Raw genomic sequence first — 21,737 nt, 5'->3', positions numbered from 1 at the left:
AAAACCTTCCTGACAGTTATTATTAAAATTATATTTAGAAAAGAATAATCAAAACAGGATGGAAATTACACATTATGGCAAGCGCAAAGAATAACCCATGATGTATCTAGGCAACAGGTAGTGAATAATTAAGCACAGCAATTTAATGGCAATGTTGTGCTAGTGTATAAGATCTGGTTAACTGTGTGAACTGTGGTAAAATAAGTCATTTTGCTTTTTACATTGTAATGAATGACATATATCTTACATTGAAATTAAAAAAGAATCACTTGATAATTTGAGAATTATTAAGTGGATTAAAGACAATACTGACAACATGTACCCAAACATTTCAGCAATTAATTCATTTCAAGTGGATACTGCTGAAACATACCTGGTCTACACTAGGGGCAGCGCCACAGGTGGAGAAAAAAATAAAATAAAATAAAATGTAAAAAAAAAAAGGAAAGGAAAGGAAAGGAAAGAGGAAGCAAAAGAAAAAACAAAAGAAACAGAAGAAGGAGAAGAAGAACCAGGCAGTGACTGCACCAGAATTTTTTTGGCATGGGGACGGGGGTCTTAGTTCTCAAAATATTTCCAAACACGCCTATGGACAGTGGACCAGATCATATACAGGGCCTATATCCGGGGGGGGGGGTCACTCTCACACAAAAGTGCCTCCCACCCGCGTCCGAACACCTCGGAAATGCACCCTTAATGGCGAATTTTCACATAACCAAATTGCACCCCTTAATGGCGAAACACATGCAAAATCCTACCCTAAATGGCGTAGCACATGCAAAACCATAGGCCTACCCTAAATGGCGTCAACTTGGAAATATCTATATTGATACCCTAAGTGGGGTAAACAGGGAAATGAGCTAATTTGATACCCAAGGTGTCTTTTTGATGTTGCAGACATATAGATACTGAAGAAAACATACACAAAAGTAACAAGAATCAATTAAAAAGTGGTGATTTTTATCAAATTAGTGCAAACTCACTCAAACAATAATATTACTAACCCTAAGCGTCTAAGGATTTGGCTGAAAAAGGACCCTAAATGGCGATGCCTTCTGAAAAAGTACCCTTTTTCAAAAAGAGCGTTGACGCCTTGGCTGTGTGGTGAAAAAACATACCCTTTTAGGCGTTTTTCTTGGACACGGGTGTGTAGCAAGTCAAGTAGTGAGTGACCCCCCCAGGGCCTATATAGCACTTGTTCAGTGCATCTAGGGGACCATGACAAGCCCTCTCTGACATTACAAAATAGACCTTGTTGGCCGCTTCACAGCCATGCGGGTGAACCCTCTCTCTTGCTCTCTCTCTCAAAACTGGAACTAGTTCTAGGCCTATGGAGGCTGATTGTGTGACCCCTTTCTTCTAACTACCCTGGGCAGAAAAAGAAAAAGTAAATTTTGCCATCCCTTCATCAACAGCCCAAAAAAGTTAACTCATTTATATTTTTGATGGTTTGAAAAAGTGAAAAAAAAAAAAAAAGATGTTAGCAAACCTAAAAGCAACAAATTCTGTGTGCAGTTCCATTTTTTCACCTTTTCCGTAATTTTTAAGTCCTTTTTTCTTTAATAATTCTTTTTGCACCCTAATATTCAAAAATATTAGGGTGCAGTGAGGGCCTTTGTATGATTTTTTGTTCTACCTGGGGATATAACTGGTTGGTAGATTTTCCCCATGCCCCCCTTCATGCTACCACTGATTCTAAGCAGGTCTCTATAATAGTATAAGCCCAAAACCTTTCATAAAAATTGCACCTTGTGATTGCATAAAATACAGAAGTGTGGGTATGATTACCGAATAGGGTGCAACTTGCTAGACTTGATTGAGTCCAGTCCTCGTTTACGGAGTTTAGGGTTATAAGGGTTAGGGTTTGGCTAGGGCAGTCTTGTAATAAGACTAGTAGAGTTGCACCCTATTCGGCAATCGCTCCGAAGTGTTGTCTTGATTGACTAATTGAATTCTGTCATTTGTTGAACAAGACATACATCATGAGACCCTTATCGTGACCCGATTCTTTTCATGCTATACACACAGGGTGAGTACCGCATTGACAGGTGCATGGACCCTGCTGATAACTGAAACATTTTCAAACTTAATTGTGTCAACTCCAACTCCATAATCGAGTAAACTGAATAGCTCTGAATGAGGCAGGTAAGCCCACACCGTAATTTAATTACTGTAATTTAATTACAGTATCTAGACTAGTTGATTGGGTTGGAAATGAACCTACCTGTTGTGCAGCATTTTATCCAGCATGTGGAATTACCGAAACAAATCCCAAGTCTGCATGGATAGATATCAAACACTCGAATTATATTCCATTTAAACAATGGAAACAAAATCCGTTGGTATATGCTTACAGTGCAGTGGTATCCTTTCACACATTCCAAGAAAAAAAGTTTCCACACTCATATAATTAACACCTAAACCAATCACGGGTTCTAAAGCACATACAAAACATAAAGCAAAGTCGATCTAACCCGGCAGTAAGCCGCTGTATTAAACCATTCTGGGTAAGCAATGGTAAGCACTAAGCACTCTATGAATCACTCCTAACAACCTGGCAATGCCAATTTAGCGAAACTTTACTGACGCATTTCCGCAAGAACTTATGACTACTAACAAGCATGCTCACGTCACTGGTTACCCCCTTACGAATTAACTGGGACTCCTTTCCAACACTTGAACAGCATGACTTTCCTAACTTCCAGCTTCCATGACATCTGTATTGGTGACAGGCTAACTGTAGCGTTGGGGCAGACTGAGGACAGCTCGTCACCTGAACTCGAGTTTTGATTGGATTGAGATGGCGCCAAAGTGCCAGGTGCAGCCCCGGGTGCAGCAAAGAAAAAGGAAAGACTTGAAATAAAGAAAAAGCAGCAAACAAACGAAAAAAAAGGGGAAAAAAAGAAAAAAATACAGACAGGAAAATCAGGACATCAGAGTGGAAATATTGAAATATAAAGTTATTCAGCTCAGAGCAATGGACTATATAGAATTTGCTTGCTTTATATTTCCAGGGGAGGGTGTACGCAACACGAAGTTTGGTAAGGGTGTGCTGTTGAGAATTGAATAACTGAGTGGAAGAAGGTCCCAACTCCATCAAAACTGTTTTTGAGATATTAAGAAACAACTTAATATTTGGAAAAGTTTTATAGACAAAATGTTTTGATCTTCAGGGGACCTTTAATACATGAACATACAGTATTACATACATTCGAAATTATATATGCAGTGGCGTACCGTGGCCGCTCCTACCCCGGGGGGGGCTGAAGGAAATTCAATTTTGCCTCCCCTTCCTCAACAGCCCGAAAAGGTTGACCCAATTTTTGTTCGGTCGTTTGAAAAGTGAAGAGCAAAAAGCAACACATTTTCATGTATAGTACAATTTTTTCAAAATTTTTATACTTATCAAAAAAAATTTCTGCCCTTTTTTCTTTACTAATTCTTTTTGCCGCCCCTGCTTCTTCCGCTGCCCATTTGATTTTGGCTGCCCCCTGCTTTTACCAATTTGAAAGTGGACCCATCAATATATCAATTTCTTTCAAGAAATTTTTGGCCAAATTAATACAAATTTTTCTAAAAAATTTGGGGAAAATTTCTTATTTTTCGGTCACTATGAGTTCTTGAGAAAGAAAAGAGAATATTTTGAAAACAGGACCCATCCATAAACCAAAAATGGACTAGAAAAAGGGTAAATGATATTATGATATACCGGTACCAAAAGACTGAAAATGCTATCATGTTTAACATGATTTTTTTCTCAAAGCGGACCAGAAAAAGTTCATTTTTTAAGTTAAAAGTTAAAAAAAAAAAAAAAAAAAAATAGGAATCAGTGCACACATGCTATATGCATGGGTGCTGTATAATATTATACCATGGATCAGTGCACTGCATCTAAGTATATGCTGTATTGCGTATAATATTATACCATGAATGCTGTATAATATTATACCAGCATCAGTGCACACATGCTATGCATGGGTGCTGTATAATATTTGTGTTGGGGTTCGGACATAGAGTTAGAGTTTATCGGCGGCGACAACGATCGTCGTGTATTTACCGGCGCTGCGACGCGGCGGCGCTGAAGCGGAACGATGGGAGTTATCTGGCGTTTCGCGTGATTTTTTTTGCTGGACGCGTCTCGGTCGTCTCGCTTCGACGCTATTCTAGACGTCTGACGTGGTTGTCATTTCATGACGTCGGCGTCGACTTCAAAATTAGGGTTGGTACAATTTGTGACCCTACTTCTCATACCCGACTTTTCATACCCCACTTGACCCAACTTTTTATCGTTATGATAAATCATTTTAGATATTTCAATGAATACTAAATAAAGTGTAAATGAAGTCTACCGAATTGAAAAGGCTAAATCAGTGTAATTGGTGAAAAATTATGATTTAGAAATTATTATTTATAAACATCGCCCTTCCTCGTGCGCAGCCATAATCTCCAAACCAGTCGTTCATAAGTTACCTTTTCATGAGTATTAGTATATCTGTCTGTCACATTAACATCTACGCATGGGGACATTATAAACGTCAATATTGTCATTGCATGTTATACAGCCCTTTCACTGCTACCAACACTTGAGATTAATTGAGTATTGACTTCATTGTACCGCTCAGTTGCTCCAAGCAAGTTCAATCAAGTTAGCATATCAAGGCTTAATTGGTCAATGCATTGTGATATAAGCAAACACTTATTGATTGGCTTGAGCAAACTTTATAACCAGGTTTAGGGAGTGTTCAGAACATTGGGGGGGGGGGGCTGGGCACTTGGAAATTGGAGTCAAAAAGTTTTGACCCCCCTCATCCTTCCTTCCATATCGTGCTTACCTCAACAGTTTGAGTATCAACGCACGGGCTTTACGTCGATGCACAGTTTTCCAGAGAACCTGAAACTTTTTGACCCCCAATCTTTGGACATACAAAACCTTTTAGATCAACCCTTTCTAAGAATTTAAAAAACAACTTATGATTTGTGCAGTAACGATCACAATCCCAATTTACATTATAACAAGTATGCACTAAGTTTAATGGTTGTACATTTTTTTAATTTATAGGCCTTTAGGCCTATTTCCTACACTGCAACATGCAAGTTTTATAGGGTGATGAAGTTTAATTTCATTGTTTGCATTCTAATATTTTCATGTTTCATTCTTAGAACCAATAATTAAATAAAAATAACACAAGATAGTGCTTTAGACTTGTTTATCAGGGCGTAATTTTTCTTGGTCAGTGGAAAATATAAATTTCGGGCAAAGACGAAAAAAATGTCGGTTGCATCATTTTGACCCGGTATTATCAGTGGAATATAAACATATAATCTTTTCTTATAGAGACTGGATAAATGTAAAGTCTTCGAGCTTCCAAAAAGATATGTTGTATGTTCTTGTTCTTTTGGTATTTTCTTGTACTTTTTGACCCCCCACCCCTATCAGGAGCAAAAACTTTTTGACTCCCCTTTTGAAGACAAAACTTTTTGACCCCTCCATTTTGCCCCCCCATAGTATTTCTGAACAATCCCTTAGTCCATGTGATTAGAATTGCACAGGGCTCAAAACTCATCAATACTAATCACAATTTTGTATCTAAATATGGCTGAACGAGGCTTTGAAATTTGAGATGAGAAAATGCTTGAAATCGCTGTTCTTTATCAATAATATTAAGGAAATGTGTATGGTATTTGCTTAATATTTAATTACCAACAGAATAAACTGCAAATATCTAACAAAACTTTAAAAATAAGTCGGGTCAGGTGGGGTATGAAAAGTCGGGTATGAAAAGTAGGGTCACAAATTGTACCAACCCTCAAAATTAGGTTAGGGTTTAGAATTAAGGACGGCTATACGTTAGAAGTACATATAGGATTTAGGGTTATTGCGATGGTTAGATTAGGGGTATGATTGTGGGTGTAATTTTAGGGCACCCCCCCCCCCATTTATAAAACATTCTTCCATTTTATAGACAACATGGGATATTTTTAGCATGCAATAACAAGATCCATTGTGCAAAATCACAGGTCCATTGCAATGCAAACAGACAATGTAAACAGCTAGCCCTCATTTTATATTCATAACCTTGGATTAAGGGTGTAAATTACAAAAGGTGTTATATAACAAGCATCTATGGCCATGCAGAATCATAGGTTATGTGTGTACTGTAGTACATTGTAGTATTGGGAAATTTGCCTACTGAATAGAATGCTAATGCACAAAAATTAAATGAACATCAGGGAAAAGTTAAATTATATTTTTTTAAATTAAATGCAGGCTTTTTGCTAATCAATGGTTTGTTGGATGTGTTCGCCATCTCACGATGCGTCACAAATTACAAATAATTGACGCGTCATTTCAGACGGCATAATGAGTATTTAGACGATAAAATTCGGTATGCATAAAATTTAATTAAAAAAAGGCTTAATCTTGTATATGTTGTTGCTACCCTATGGCGATTACAGATATGGCCATATGGCATGCATCGCTCAGCTACATGCAGTTTCGGTCAAAGAAGAACGGCACTTGTTTACATTTTGAGGCGTGCACAGCGTAAACACGGACGTGTGTTTCTGATCGGTGATTCAATCGTCTGACAATCATAACAACATACGCGGTAATCTGATTGGCCGATTAAGCGTCAAAATGTCGCTCATTAACAGGGCGCTTGCGTCAATCTGAGTAAGGACTGCCGTTCTTCTCTGAAACTGAGTGTGGTTCAACATGCATGCATGTATATGTGTACTGTGTAAGTAAGCTTAAACAAATTTTTGTGTACTCACTTCATCAAAATTGAATTCACTATAAATCCATTATAACTTGACTTCGACGAAAACATGGACTTGAATCAGGCCTTATAGTTAAATATATAGACCTAGCCTTTCAAGCACATGACACTGTTCACTTTCAAGTTTCAACTCTTATTATAGTCAAATGCAGCAAACCTTTGACGAGCGCGACTACCGTGATCGTGATGTTGCAAATTCGGCGCTAACAACGCGTACGGCGCACAGTTCATTCAGAAATTTCCACGCCGGAACAACAGATCGCCTCAGCAGCCAATCAGAGACGAGTGCGTGCAACGCAGTAAATACGCGATGTATCCTTACAATACGCGCTCGTCAAAGGTTTACTGCATTTTAGTATATTTCATAAAACCGCCACTTCGCAATAGATAGGATGTCGCCATTCTTATTTGATTTGTTTTTCTTGTTGCACACCACTATACATGCAAAAATCCTCATTGAACGACATGTTCATATTGATGATTTTGTCAATGCTGATGGGAACTACAAATGAAATTTGGTATCAAAATAAAGCTATTCATAAGTGATAATGTTATTATATTATCTGTATACCATGCTAATCATCAACTTCTTTTAACCATCAACCTTACAACCCCCCCTCCCCACCCCACCCCCATTTTTTTTTACATTAAATCAACCTGGTGTGGTTCTCAGAATAAAACACTGAGTTTGGAGTTTGATTCAAACCCGATTTGGTGGTGTGTAAAATCAAGATTTGTTCAAGTCTACTCACCACATACTCACAACAAGTATGCATTTCTCAATGGGCTAACTTTTTAGCCTGATTACAAGTCTGTCCTTTTAAACAACAATTTCTCATTCAATTAAGCATCAAAATAAATTGCAAATTTCTAGATTTTTTTTATTTTTTATTTTTATGAAACAATATGGACTTTTCATGGTCCATTTCGAAAAAAAATCCTCTTGTTTGTGTGGCACATCCCTGTATGGTCACTCATTTGTACTGAGTACCCCCCCCCTTTAACTATATTTCAAAATTGCATACCCTGAGTCTGTCACCAGTGTTCAATCTCCAGGGTTCAATCTCAGATTATGCGGCAATTGATCAAAAACAACCTGGAGGAGAACCATCTCACTCATGTTCATAGACAGAAAAAAGAGCTCAACCCAGCAAACACAGAGGTGGGTTTGATTTCAAACATACACAAGGATTTCAAATACCAATATACAACTATTGCATCAGTGTCATAAATAAAGTTTATTTTCAATGCTTCGATACAAAGACATTATTACAAATATATCATTTCATTATCACATCTCAAGAAGTAGCCATTATTTGACAAATGTGACCTGCTAACACAAAATGAAGCGTAAAATCGCAAGTTGGTAGTTTTAAGATATCCTGGCTGCAGGGGGCATAGAAAGAGCCTCCGAGGCCCATGGACAAATAGCAGCGTAGGGCCCTTTTAACATATCCTTTGTCCCTGTTTTTATTTTTATGCTCAGACCCCTGAACCCTCAGGGCCCCTGGATTTCATCCCCCCTATCCACCCACTTGCTACGCCCCTGCCTGGCTGCTGAGTTGATGTGCTCTGTTTGCCACACGCCTATAAAAGCCAGTAGTATGTCCTTCATGAATGGCCAATTGTGTATCCATTCACAAATGATATACAGACCTACTATTGCCTTGAACAGGTGCGTGTGAAACAACGAACACCAACGCAGCAGTCAGGACATCTTGAATCTACCAACTTTATGCTTATTTCATGGCAGCAGGTCACAAATGCTCATTACAACAAGATCAAATGTGACGTGTCATGTCAAAAGCAAACACTTTTGGGCAGGTTATCAATTTCGAGGTTTTTACATATCTTAAATAAAGAGATATTTTGCTCCACAACGCCATTTTCCCCAATGAAATCGGACATTCCTAAGCGAAGATATTTAGTTTGTAAGCTATGGTATTATGAAATTGGAAATTGAGATTATTGACAATGTTGAGAGTAGGAAGTACCTTGAAAAATGTTTCAAAAAATTCAAGATGCCAGTTATATTCTGGTCTGAAACTATCAGACAATATTTTTAACATTAATAGCATCACAAATTCGCAACAAACCCAAATTGTTAAAAAATCACCCCGGGGCAGATTTTTGGCTATTTCTCCATTTACGATCCTGCCCAAAAGTATCTGCTTTTGACATGACACGTCACAAATTCCTGAGCCTGATGTAATAAATTCAGTATTAGATAAAATCTTATTTTTCTACAGCAGTAGATGGATAATTTATTTTGTATTTTTCTACAGAAGTGGATAGATAATTTATTTTATTTCTTTACAATAAAAGTTTACAGTTGTAACTTTCATTATTAAAGTGAGATTAAGATATTTTATTTGACCTAATTAACACCCATCCTATAATTATCCCACTGTGTACTTTGCCAACTTCAGTCACCCCATTTATACTCTGACCAGCTTGTAATCAGCAGGACTCATGACATCACAGAATGATAGAAAATAGCGTACAAACAGCTTGGTGCACCACCTACATGAACTGCGCTTTGGGCATTGTTTGACTGATGAGCGCTTTTGTGGATTTACACAGGCGTAAGTTGGAACTTTACTGATGTGCGCAGTAACAAAAACTTAATAATTCTTTAAAGTAATTTAAATTAAACGTCAACACTACTTGTTTATTTTCGCTTACCGGGAGTGCTTTCGAGGAACTTCCTCGTCATCAGCTGATGTTGCTGGCTCTGATGTCCTGGAAGCCATCCAGATCAAGAAGCAAGGACCTTCACTTAACTGAGACACAGGATTGGAACTAGATCCTGTGTGGTACAAACTGACAAAACCCAGCGGCACCAGAGGCAGGACTTTTCCGATTGTCACCTGATCAGCAGGAATTTTCAATAGAGGGGGTGCCGAGCCACCGCCGCTGCGGCTCGGCGCCCACACAAAGTCAGGCGCCACTCTGCAAAAATACACAGAGTCAGACACCGATCTGCACAAAATAGAGGGGGCGCGCGCCACGTGCGCCCCCTCTAAATCCGCCACTGATCAGGTTGGTCTCTAACCGTTTCCAAGAAATACATCAGAGCCAACAACATCGGCTGATGATGAGGAATTTCCTCGAAAGCGTTCCCAGTAAGTAAAAATAAACAAGTAGTGTTGAAGTTTAATTTAAATTATTTTCCACTGCATATGAATCTGCAATTCTATATGAATAATTCTTATTATGAGCTGATAGTACAGTGCACTTTTAGCATTTATCTTAGTGAAGTGTGCTCATCTTCAACTTACAGCCCTCTGGTGATATCACCTACTAGATGTCAGATGCCATGGAAGTAACTCACCACCGTCATTTGACATTATTCTGTTATTCAGAGTTTCTTTTACAAATTAAGCGTACTGCTAGACGTCCAGCGTATATTATATATTTTGCACAAGGTCCAATGCACACGCTTGACGTTGCGTATATTGTTTACGCTGAAAAGGAACCTTGGAAAAAAAATACAGAGTTCTACTTTTGAAGTCATAACACGACTTACAGCCTTGTGGTGATATCACCTACTACTAGATGGAAGATGAAGTAACTCATCATCATCATTTGACATAAGAGTTTTACTTTTGATATCATGGCCTGATACAGCCTTGTGGTGATATCACCTACGAGAGAGAAGGTACCATAGAAGTAACTCATCACCATCATTTGACACTACAGTTCTACTTTTGACGTCATGACCCGACTTGCAGTCTTGTGATGATATCACCAATCAGATGAAAGATGCCTAGAAAGGATCACCATCATGTATTTGACTTGTACTGATATTAAGTATTTGTGTCCATCATTTGACATTAGAATTCTACTAGCATCATGACTTGACTTGCAGCCTTGTAATGATATCCCCTACTAGATGAAAGATACCTTGGAAGTACTCATCACCATCATTGGACATCTTTTCTTCACTGGCAAACTGTTCATATTCTTCTTTGAGATTAGACAATCTGTGACAAAATACAAAAGTGATAAAATGGTTCATAACTGCACACAATGTCATATTAAAACATGGTCTTAGTTAATCCTGGTTAACTCAACTTTCAATTACAGACAGTGGTGTGCGCAAAGGGTGTGGGGGTGCGGCTCCCCACTTTTGCTGCTAAATCAGAGGAAATGCACCCATTTGGGGGAAATTCAGGGTTTAACTATTGCGGGGAGCGAAGCAAGTCAAACATTTTTGAGCATTTTGTTTTTGAACATCTGATTCATTTTGAAAAGAAACCTGTTAATTTTGAAAAGAAATCTGTTATGTCCCTCTCCGAATAATCATACTTTTGAGTAGTTAATTTTTAGAGTGTATACTCTGTTAATGATCCTGACATGGTTTTAGTTAATCCTGGTTAACTCACCTTTCAAATACATGTATATTCTTGTACTGACCCTGACATCGTGTTTGTTAATCCTAGTTAACTCACCTTTTATTTAATTACATGTATAACCTAGTAATGATCCTGAAATGTTTTTGTTAATCCATCCTTCAATTCACCTTTTCGGTAAATCCCATAAGCCTTTGCGAGTACACCTGAGAATTTGTCATTTGACGTCACGCCTAATTGCAATGCGCAGTAACGATGTTCGATAAACGATGTGCGCATCGGCGCAGATCGGCTTGACGTCAAATGACGAGGTCTCAGGTGTACTCGCAAAGGGTTATGGGATTTACCGAAAAGGTCAATTACATGAATATTCTGGGTATGATCCTGACTATGTCTTTGTTAATCCTGGTTAACTCACCTTTCAATTACATGTATACTCTGGTAATGATCTTGACATGGTTTTAGTAATAGTTCCATTGTAAGGAGTATCTTTTCTCTAGCATCATGATCAGGGACATCCAGTAGGGTTGGTATAAGGTCACACCAACCCTGATTAAGCATTGCTGGTAATAAATTAACTCTGTAAAAGAGAAAAGTACAGAAAATGATAAGCAAACCTTATCTTGACAATAAGGACAGATTGGGGCATCATTTACGTTTCTTATTCAGTGAGTGTGGTCAAGTTTACAGACACAAATTCTGATTGGACAATCGCGCGATTTCAGGTGTCGTTTATCAGGCCGTAGATGATCCTACATCATCACAAGTATTAATAACCTGGAACAAGTTTGTTGAGGCGTGTGTATGTAGCGTGTTGTAGACTTTACATCAGGTTATAATCCGATTGTATTCGCATGCAATTTTCAGTTGCATTTCCAGTGTAGTGATCAGCTTTGTTCAAAGCTTCTTCTCTTTTTGTTGGAAAATTTTAGTCTCTACAGAAGACTCTGGTGGAAAGTTAGTTGACTTGTATGTCACAACGTAAAATCACCTGCTTTTAGATCAAATGTATGTGGACTTAATTTAAACTGCTGCCAATTTAAACTGCTGCCCTTCTTACAGAGCCAAAATGTCAATATTATTAAACTTGGCCTCATTTTGTTGGATCAGGTCACAGATGATACAGCATACTTATATATAACATTGCATATCTACATCATATCAGAGCACAATACCTTCATATCATATCTTAAACTTCAAGTTCACTACAATGGACAGTATCAAAGGAGCATGGCCAATGAAGTCAATTGGTGAATAGATACGTACAATTTGTATTGATTTAATCTTTGTTGTCCAACTTCATCTGAAGGCAAGTCTCCCTCTGTGATCAGCTTCTGTTGAGAAATCAGACAGGGCACAAACATGATGACATGCTAACAATCACTTTGCAAACCTAGAAAGCTTGTGCAACTTTCTGAAATACCCTGTGCAATAACTTTCTGAAATACCTTGTGTATTGTGTTAACTGTAACCATATCCCTAACCCTGACCCTAACCCTTGCGAGAGGTAAACCAGAATTATGCTAACTTTCATATCATTTTTGTCATATAGGAGCAGCAGCAACATGAGCAGTGTTAGAAATGACTCAATATTTTTCACATCCCATTCAGGCGCTTAGGTTTAAAATCTATGGGCCTCATCAATTTTTACAGGCATGAACTCAGTTATAAAATTGACACAATACATGTTTATCAGTTTCAAAATTTGAATGTTACACTAGTCCACAAATATGCAACACTTTATAAGATAACAGGTAAAATATGTATACGCTAAATAGCAGCTAGGACTGATCTTAAAGTCAACATAGAGTCCATCTTGATGACTTTAGTAACAATACGTTATGGGCCCCTGCAGGCCCTCAGTATTAGTGTATCATATTTCATAGGATTTTGGTCTGAGGGCCTGCCTTATTTCTAACATGGAATATGAGTCTGAAACAATCCAAGTGCCATCATCATGGAACAGCTGGAGAATTTCATTGCAAAACGTGGTAAGCACCAAATATATGAAAATTGAGATAACACTGCCAAACGATTGTCGAGAGATGTTTTTCACCAACTCGCAAAGTATATGCAGGTGTGTAAGTCATTTCTTTTTGGCAAAATGTGATAAACGCCATGTTCATTTAACACAATTTGTTCTTTTTCCCAAATGGATTTATTGCATTTTGCGATGAAACTCGTCAGTTTCTATCACATCATGCACAATGAGATCCATGGCAGACCATCTTTAGTTCATAAAAATAATTCCAAAAAGGAAGCTTGCCCTAGAGTAAAGGCATTATTGGATCTATGTATTATTGATCACAATCTTAATATTAATACAATCCTAATATCAAACAAATTTCTAAAATTGGGAAACCAACTTACGTATTCAAGAAGCATGTCATGAAGTAATGTCACTGCTTTGACTTTTAAGGATGTCATCTTTACATCTGTCTCTTTAAAGAGGGTAGAAAAAGAACTCAGACCTCCCAACTGAAGGAATTTCAACTGCGCGTATGGAAAGTGTCGTAGCAGAGCAGACATGGCGTACATTGCTTTCTTTCTTACAGAGAAAGATTCTGTTGATGAGATGAGGCGAAGTAGCTGTTGAAGGGCGCCACCATCAACTGCGACTACTTGCACATGAGGATTGCTAGGTAAGCAAAGAATTGATAAAACAGGAAGATATACATTAACTATAGAGGTGGGTAAAGAAACAGGCAAAAGTGTGTCAAAATTTAAAATGGTATTTTTTCACACAAGGATATTCATGAATGAAAATGTTATTTGAATATTTGCAATGCTCAAAAACTGAACTTGACCCTTAAATTATTTTTCATCTTGATGAGTCAGTGGGCACAGCTTCATATTGCAAGTGATCACTAAAAGTGCTAACATACACATGGACATCTTAAAGATACCACATAGATGTATGCATGAAACAGATGCCTCAACGAATTGACATCACCAACTCAAGAAGTCCTCCACAGAGAGAGTATAAGTTTTGAATAGAATAGACAATTGGGTAACTTCCATTTGAAATACTTGCACCACTTGTGGAAGATGTAGGTAAAGCCATAATACAGGGGGAGTATGGGTTTCAAAATGATTAATTTTGACCAATTACATTTGAAAAACATACTCCCTCTGTGGAAGATATTTCCAAAATCTTCCACAGGGATAGTGTGGATTTCAACTGGAATAGCCCAATGTTAAGATTGTAGATTGATGTATACACATCACATCAGCATTTTTAATGATGAAAGTTGTTCATGTTCTGAATTGGGCTACACGCATCAAAAACACATTACAATGTACTGCAGATTTGTGTGTTTGGCAATACACAGCAAATCTCTATTCAAATTTACCTTTGTACAGCTGATCCCATGACGAAAGCCGCCTCCTGCCTAATTATCTGTTCAGTGTCATTCAAAGCCTGTATTATCAGATGAAATGCACCGATGGATACTAAGTCACGAGCATTGTCAATCTGTTAAACATAAATAAAGGCAATACAATTATATATGCATAATGGGAGAGCGAGTTGGTGCAGCAGTTGTTCCCTCGCTTTGCATCACTAAGGTCCCAGGTTCAATCCCCGGCTGTTCTCAAGGACTGTAATTGCACTTGGTTTATCCCAATCCATGCTTGCTCTTGCAGGTTTTCTTTGGATCTCCGGCCCAGATTTTCGGTTTCATCCTGGTTTCAAAAATCGGTTATCAAAAACTTCCATCACCCAATGGAATTAGGTGGATGTTACAATCTAAGTGTGGATAGGTTTGCTCTGGCTTCACTGCAACCAGCCTATTTATTGCGCGAACTGTTTATATTGATTCACCATGGCAGCGAAATTACAGTGCTTTGAATCCTCTGAGATCTGGAAGCACTATATAAATCCGAAATTAATTTATAATAGTATTCTCTAAAGATCAGTTCTGTATAATTCAAAGGCTGTATTTTCAGATGAATATAGGAGTTAATCTCTGCCATTAGCAGTGGTGATGCCAGCATTGCAGTCAAATCAAGCATCATCAAGTTGGCATTACAAATTATGTTATGCTGCCCTCTGCAATAGTCAAGATTTGAGCCAAGTTTTCCACCAGGATAGGGGGCTGTATATCATACACTGTTGAAAATGAACTTGGGTGACAAAAAGAAAACCTGTTCTATTTGGGATAGACTTGCATACATATTTTTAAAATTTTCTGATTTTTTCCCCCCAATTGTTTTAGTCAAAAAGATTTTTTCAGCCAAAAACCATAAAAATCCCGCAAATGGAAAATAAAATCTGGGTTAGTCAGGCCCGCAGGGTTTTCATTTACAAACCAGCATAATTTATATTTTGCTTTTTGCAAATCAAAACCCATGCCTTGCCGTCTAGATTTTAAAGGCGTGTGGTCAATCACTCGCTAACATGATGCTAGGCGAGTGGTCAAATCACTCTATGTAGTGGTCAAATCACTCTCTTGGTCTGATAGAACATCCATACTAATATTGCATCCACGGAAGTGCTGAAACTTTAATGTAAATTGATATTGGATTCAATTTTGGGCGATTTGCAGCAAGCGATATTAAGTGTCTATGGCAAGTGAAAAATCGCTCACTAGAAATTGAGTTTGGGCGAGCGAGACCAATCGCTCGCCTCAAACGGCAAGGCCTGAAAACCTCAACAGAAAATGAATAGCTATAAGTGTACAGTGCCTTGAATTTCCACACTGGATGCTGACTTGACTTTATCAAAGTGACTGGTATCCATCAGTTTCCAGTGATTATGGACAAGACTGCCTCATCCAAATGTACCATATTCAACCTAATTAGCCACCATAAAAGTAAAAAAACATTATAACCTAATGTTACATTTAGAAGGCTTTTCAATAGACATCAAAACTGATTGATACCAATCACTGAGATACAGCCTGTCAGTGACACTGTATATCCATACCTGATGTGCATAGTACTCCAAGTCATGAAGTGCCATCTGCCTTTCCTCCAGGCTTGCATCGCTAGCATTATATATCTTCACAAGTCTTTGCATGATTTCTATATCACTCTCTATATTCACTTTTAACTGCTCATAATCTTTCTTCAGCTCATCAATGGGTCGATACTGTGAGCGAAGCTTTTCTGCCTGGAGAAAGTTTGATATGTATACACAATTTAGTTTAATCCCAAATTTATAGAGTATTGATATGATAAAATACATTATACAAGGGCCTCACATTAGCTCCATTGCAACAGGTTTGCTCTTTTATGCAGATAAGTATAGTTAGAAGTTGCATATCATCACTGGACGGAAAAATATGTACCTTTGGCCCTTGAACATGGATGAAGCAACCTCTTAAATATAAAGTCTACACCTACAAGGCTTTATCCATATTCAAGGGCCAAAAGTACATATGAGATTTTTCCCGCCCACTGACGATATCAGGAGGAACAGGTGGAAGAAGAGGTAGCGAAGGAAAAATAGAAGGAAGAAAAGCAAAGAAAGTAGGAATGAGAAGAAGGGTAAGCTTACAGCTTCTTTGTCTTTGACATCATCCTGACTGGCCTTGAACTTCTTGAGTGCTTCTTTCAATTCTTTCTTAGTGAAATATGGATGTTCTGTGTTGGCTACACCTTGATGCTCTCCATCTGACCACACCTGAAGAGGATCTTCTCCATCATTGGGCTGTTCACTCAGGGCATCCTTGACCTAAAAACAAACAATGACAATACCTAAATCAATGTTGACAGTGTTAGAAATAAATGAACATTTTTATAAGTGACATTCAGGCCCTGAAGACCAGTAGGTTGACACATTAAATAGTTTGATTTGATTTGATTTCATTTCATTTCATTTCATTTCATTTCATTTCATTTCATTTCATTTCATTTCATTTCATTTCATTTCATTTCATTTCATTTCATTTCATAAAGGTTTATTACACAATTGTCATAGCAGTATAAAAACTGAAATGCAACAATTTTACAAAAGCACACATATATAAAAAATATTAAAATACATATAAGTATAAATGTTAAAATACAAATAAATACAGCAAAATCATGAAGAGAAGAGCAAATTACATAGTTAAGACATCCACACATTCATTTTCAACCATTCACCCACATGTACACCCCAACACACACACCCCCCACACACCCCTGCACCCCACATCCACTCATAAACTATTACAACCACAAGATCACACCCACTGACCTTAATTACACACCACTTACTCAAACTCTTTCCCTACTCATGCACCAGAGACTACATACTCAAACTCCTTTTCGACACACACATACATACTTTCATAAATTAATTACTTAGCATATTTTAAGATCAAAATGGGGAAACAGAAAATATATTGCACATAATAATGTTTATAAAATTATGGTGGCGATGTGAGAGAAAATGCAAATAGCATTAAAAAAGTTAGCACAGAAGTTAAGTACATCTCAGAGTGATCCCCACCCCTTTTTACTACTATTCAGTCAGCTGTCACCTCTTGACTTCACTTCATTGTCGGGGGGAGGGGGTTGTGGATATGGATGAAGAAGGGGAATGAAATTCTAATATCTATTATTATACATATTAATGTACCTTTCTATATCTGCTCCCATCGTCTCCTTCCATAAGTTTAGCTTCTTTCAGCCCAGTTTCAAGATTTATTTGCACATGTAAACCAGCTGGGATGGCTTGACCTAAATAACATGATGGAAATGTATAATGTTACAAAAAGAAAACACTGTTTTACAACTTTTGGTTAAAGGGCCAATATGCAGATGTGGATGTGGTTGTGGTTGTCATGTGCAGAATAATCAGTCATGTGAGCATTTAAGGCAAATCTATCTGGGCAATAGCCTTTGACATGATCCGCACAGTTCATTCACACCTTCATCGTATCTAAACATGGTAACTATTTTTTTAACTCTGATCTTTTAGTAACTTTACTGAATACATTACATTAATATTTCAACATTTGTAAATATCTGCTTTGAACCTATACCTGCTTTGATCGTCTGCCATTTTGATGTCGGCTGAAACACTTCCATGTCTTCTTCGTCATAAGTCTGTATCTCCACCCCATCCTCATCTTCTTTGTTTGAATCATCTTCCTGTGGTATCAATGATGATCAATAGTAATGGATATTATCATTATTAAATAGTTCACATAAATTTTGTGCAACGTTTATTCACATCTGATTGGCATCCATTTTTGAAAAGTCACATCAATTATGACACTCAATGGGTGAATGTATGTGAATACCATTTTTCACCTTGAAGTGGCAGTGACGTCAATGCACATTTCGTTGGGCCCAGCCTCAAATTGCTAGTGTTCACTCAAAGCACTGGTGTACACACGCACATGCTTAAAGATGGCGCATAGATGCGTGAGCAAAACAGCTGCTTCAATGCGTTGACATCACTGCCACATGAAAAAAATGGTGACAAATGGTATTGATTAATGTGCTATGGTACCATTCTTTCAACCAGCTTACACTAAATTATTCTAGTTAATAATGGAACTAATAAAGGCACAAGCCAAATGAAAATATAAAAACAATAGCTTGATAAACTTATTCACTGAATAGTCTGTATGTATTTCATTTGAAAGCATATAATGTGTTCCTAAAACACACTACAATCTGTATGGGTCAGATCAATTACTTCCTAGGCTACTGGTTTAATATCAATCATCACACATGAGTTGAGAGCTAACCAGTACCACAAACCAAATAGGTCTTTTTCTCTTTCTTGCCCCCTCCCCCTTTATATTTGCCTAAACCATGCAGTATTTCAGTAGACTTTAATATTAAAAGGATTTACCTGAGCATCAACAGCTACAATTGCAGTGTGTTTGTTATCAGCTTTTTCACCTTTGACATTGATTTGACCTATGACACTAAGATAACATGATAGAAGAAACAGGCCCAATGTGAGGAGATGGAAAGCATGTAGTGTGGTTCTCCTTGGTAATGCCATCATTTTGATGTGTGCAGATAGGACTGACCTGAAAAAAGAGAGAAAAAGGAATATGAAACAAGAAGTTTTTTTCATATCCAAGTAAAATTTTCAGCCAGATATGCAATTGAACAATTGATTTGCCACATGTGAGGTACAAAACACAATATGAAAAAAAAATATTGAACAGGTTATTAAAAATTGATTAAATAACATATTGCTCTTCAACATACAAACCTTTAGAGTTAATTTATGAAGGTTTTCATTACTTGAGGACTCTTGCTTAAATTTGCACACAATAGTTACGCAGTCGCGGCAAGAATCCAAAGCAATCCTTTTTCAATCTAGGTTTAGCAGTGACTTTTTTGTAATGCATTCTAAATAATGTGTTCATCTTTAAGGGCGTACTACACCCCTGGCCAATTTTGTGCCTATTTTTGCATTTTTCTCAAAAATTATAGTGCATAGGTGACAAGTAAGATATGTATATTATAGGGGCAAGGACTACAACTACTGCACTGAAAATTCACCAACTCAAGGCAAGTAGTTATTGATTTATTGATCACATATTGGTTTTCCCTCATTTTTGACTGTAACTCCACAACTGTTGTCTGCTGAAATAAAATTTCCAGTGCAGTAGTTGTAGTCCTTGCCCCAATAATGCCCCACTTGTCACCAATGTGCTATAATTTTTGAGAAAAATGCAAAAAAAGGCACAAAATTGGGCAGGGGTGTAGTACCCCCGTAAGTTTGGACCAAAGTTATTTTGACAAGTCAACTTTTTATCATTTAGAGCAAACTTTGCCTTTTTCGGAAAGTCTAAAATGTAGGTGAAGTGAAAAATGATGCTCAACATTTTTGATGCGATGGACCATCCATTGTAATTCGCTGTGATTATTCCACACTTCAATAGCTTTGCATGGTGTCACAGTCACACTCCATTAATTTCTATTAGATTTCGACAGCTTCGGACTCTAGCCTTGAATACAAAGCTATCTGTGAGCAAATTCAAAGCAAGACTTCTCGAGCAAGCTTTGTTAGAACAACCAAATATTGTATCTGAGGCAGTAAAAAATGCACTGTGCACCTTTAATTCTTGACAGGTCTAGCCACTAATTTGTAAGGCTGTGACCTATCAAGTAATGCGTAATCCGGCACCCGAGGTAAATTTGGCGGGTAACTTGGTACCCGTATCAAGCGTAAAAAATAAAAATAAATAAAAAAAAAATTGTCAAGTTATTTATTTTTTCGGCTTTGTAGTGTCCCTGGACCTATAACTATGCATCCAAATTTGAACATCAACAGAATATTTAACATGTATATTTAAAAAAATAACAACAAAATGAAAGGGATTCGATCATGTTTCACCGTTGTTCATCACCGATTAAGCTGCCCTCGCGAAGTAAACCACCCAGACGACGCGGACGCATCGTCGTTAATCGGTGATGAACAACGGTGAAACATGATTGAATCCCTAAATCAACAAAGTTAATTTTTTATTACTTCCGGTCAGACAGGGTCTAATTCTGCATAAAACTGGGCAACGTTATTTCTATAGATCTGCTGCGCATTCAAATTGCATTGTATTGCATCGTAATTTCATTTGTGTCTATGCTAATTATGTTTACACAACATGAACTCACTTGTTTTCAAGCAAATTCGCCGATAATAGGTGATCAAAAGCGATCGGAATGTTACAAAAGTACAGATCGCATTCAGCTTACTTCATATGAGATGATCTTTGGAAAAATACGGCATAATTTGTCTTGGTGTTTGCGGAATGCCATGCAGTAAAATATTAATACGCTTGCGGCAATTCATGATTGACAACTAACAATCGGCGTGTCCTTCAGTATCCTCCACTGTCAATTTCTTATCCACTCACTAATCCTCACAAAAGCTTTGTGTTGATTACGTAATGTGTGGAGGCAAATTGCAATAAGTACAATGAAATAATGAGTAGAGCGGGCTCCGAGGCGGGTTTCTTCTTCATCTTACGTAACAGTATTGTTCTCCAAAAAAACCCGGAAGCTTGTCGTTTGGAGCTCTAGCTGAAATACAGCAAGATAATGTAAGATAGTAAATGTAAACCTGTATTTTAGCTAGAGTATCTCGAGCTACTTCCGGTGTCTGTGCTGTGTGCCGAGCATACACGGTAAACACAGAAGTGATATTAACTGATAAACAATGAACGGTCTCGACTTCCAGACCGGCGTTGTGATGACAACTTTTATGAATTGTCAACAAGTCAACTACATAAACAACAACAAAACGTTGGTCGTCGGTGCTTAACTTAGGGGAGAAGCCTTGCCACTTCTACATGATCACCGATCACCAGCGCGTACCCGGACCATGGATGGAAGTAATAAAAATTTAACTTAACATGATATTGATAATATTAATAAAATTATAAATCACAAAATAATTTTTTTTTTTGGTAAGCTTACCTAAAATTTAAATATTAAAGCTTGTAGCGTGCTTGTTGTATGCTCACCAAATCCAGCAGTTCTTCCGTTACTGCAATTCTTCTCATTAATACATGCATAAATTCTGGGACATTTCATCACCTTTGAAGGCGATTTAACGATGATTAGGCAGCATTGAACAACAACACGTCAGCGTATTGTTTACATCCACGTGTACTTCTATATCGGTGCATGTACATAGGTCAAA

At 37.6% G+C, this 21,737-nt stretch overlaps 1 protein-coding gene across 2 annotated transcripts; it reads right to left on the bottom strand.

Annotated features, from left to right (window-relative positions):
• Nucleotides 1–9,669: 9,669 nt before the first annotated feature.
• Nucleotides 9,670–21,718, bottom strand: LOC140148804 (nucleotide exchange factor SIL1-like). 2 transcript variants are annotated; one of them, XM_072170875.1, is made up of 11 exons: nt 21,512–21,718; nt 18,930–19,113; nt 18,109–18,217; nt 17,703–17,803; nt 16,635–16,811; nt 16,062–16,247; nt 14,488–14,609; nt 13,505–13,772; nt 12,401–12,468; nt 11,553–11,714; nt 9,670–10,765 (listed from the first exon to the last, which is right to left on the bottom strand). In XM_072170875.1, the coding sequence occupies exons 2-11, from the start codon at nt 19,086–19,088 to the stop codon at nt 10,633–10,635; spliced, it is 1,485 nt and encodes a 494-aa protein (XP_072026976.1). In that variant the 5' UTR covers nt 19,089–19,113; nt 21,512–21,718; the 3' UTR covers nt 9,670–10,632. The 2 variants fall into 2 exon arrangements, with proteins under 2 accessions (XP_072026976.1, XP_072026977.1); XM_072170876.1 differs by having other exon boundaries at nt 21,559–21,718.
• Nucleotides 21,719–21,737: the final 19 nt, after the last annotated feature.

The sequence above is a fragment of the Amphiura filiformis genome, chromosome 3, assembly GCF_039555335.1.
Source record: "Amphiura filiformis chromosome 3, Afil_fr2py, whole genome shotgun sequence".
Lineage (NCBI taxonomy): Eukaryota > Metazoa > Echinodermata > Ophiuroidea > Amphilepidida > Amphiuridae > Amphiura > Amphiura filiformis.
Note: the sequence above shows the minus strand (reverse complement) of the source record. Positions and strands in the feature narration are given on the sequence as shown.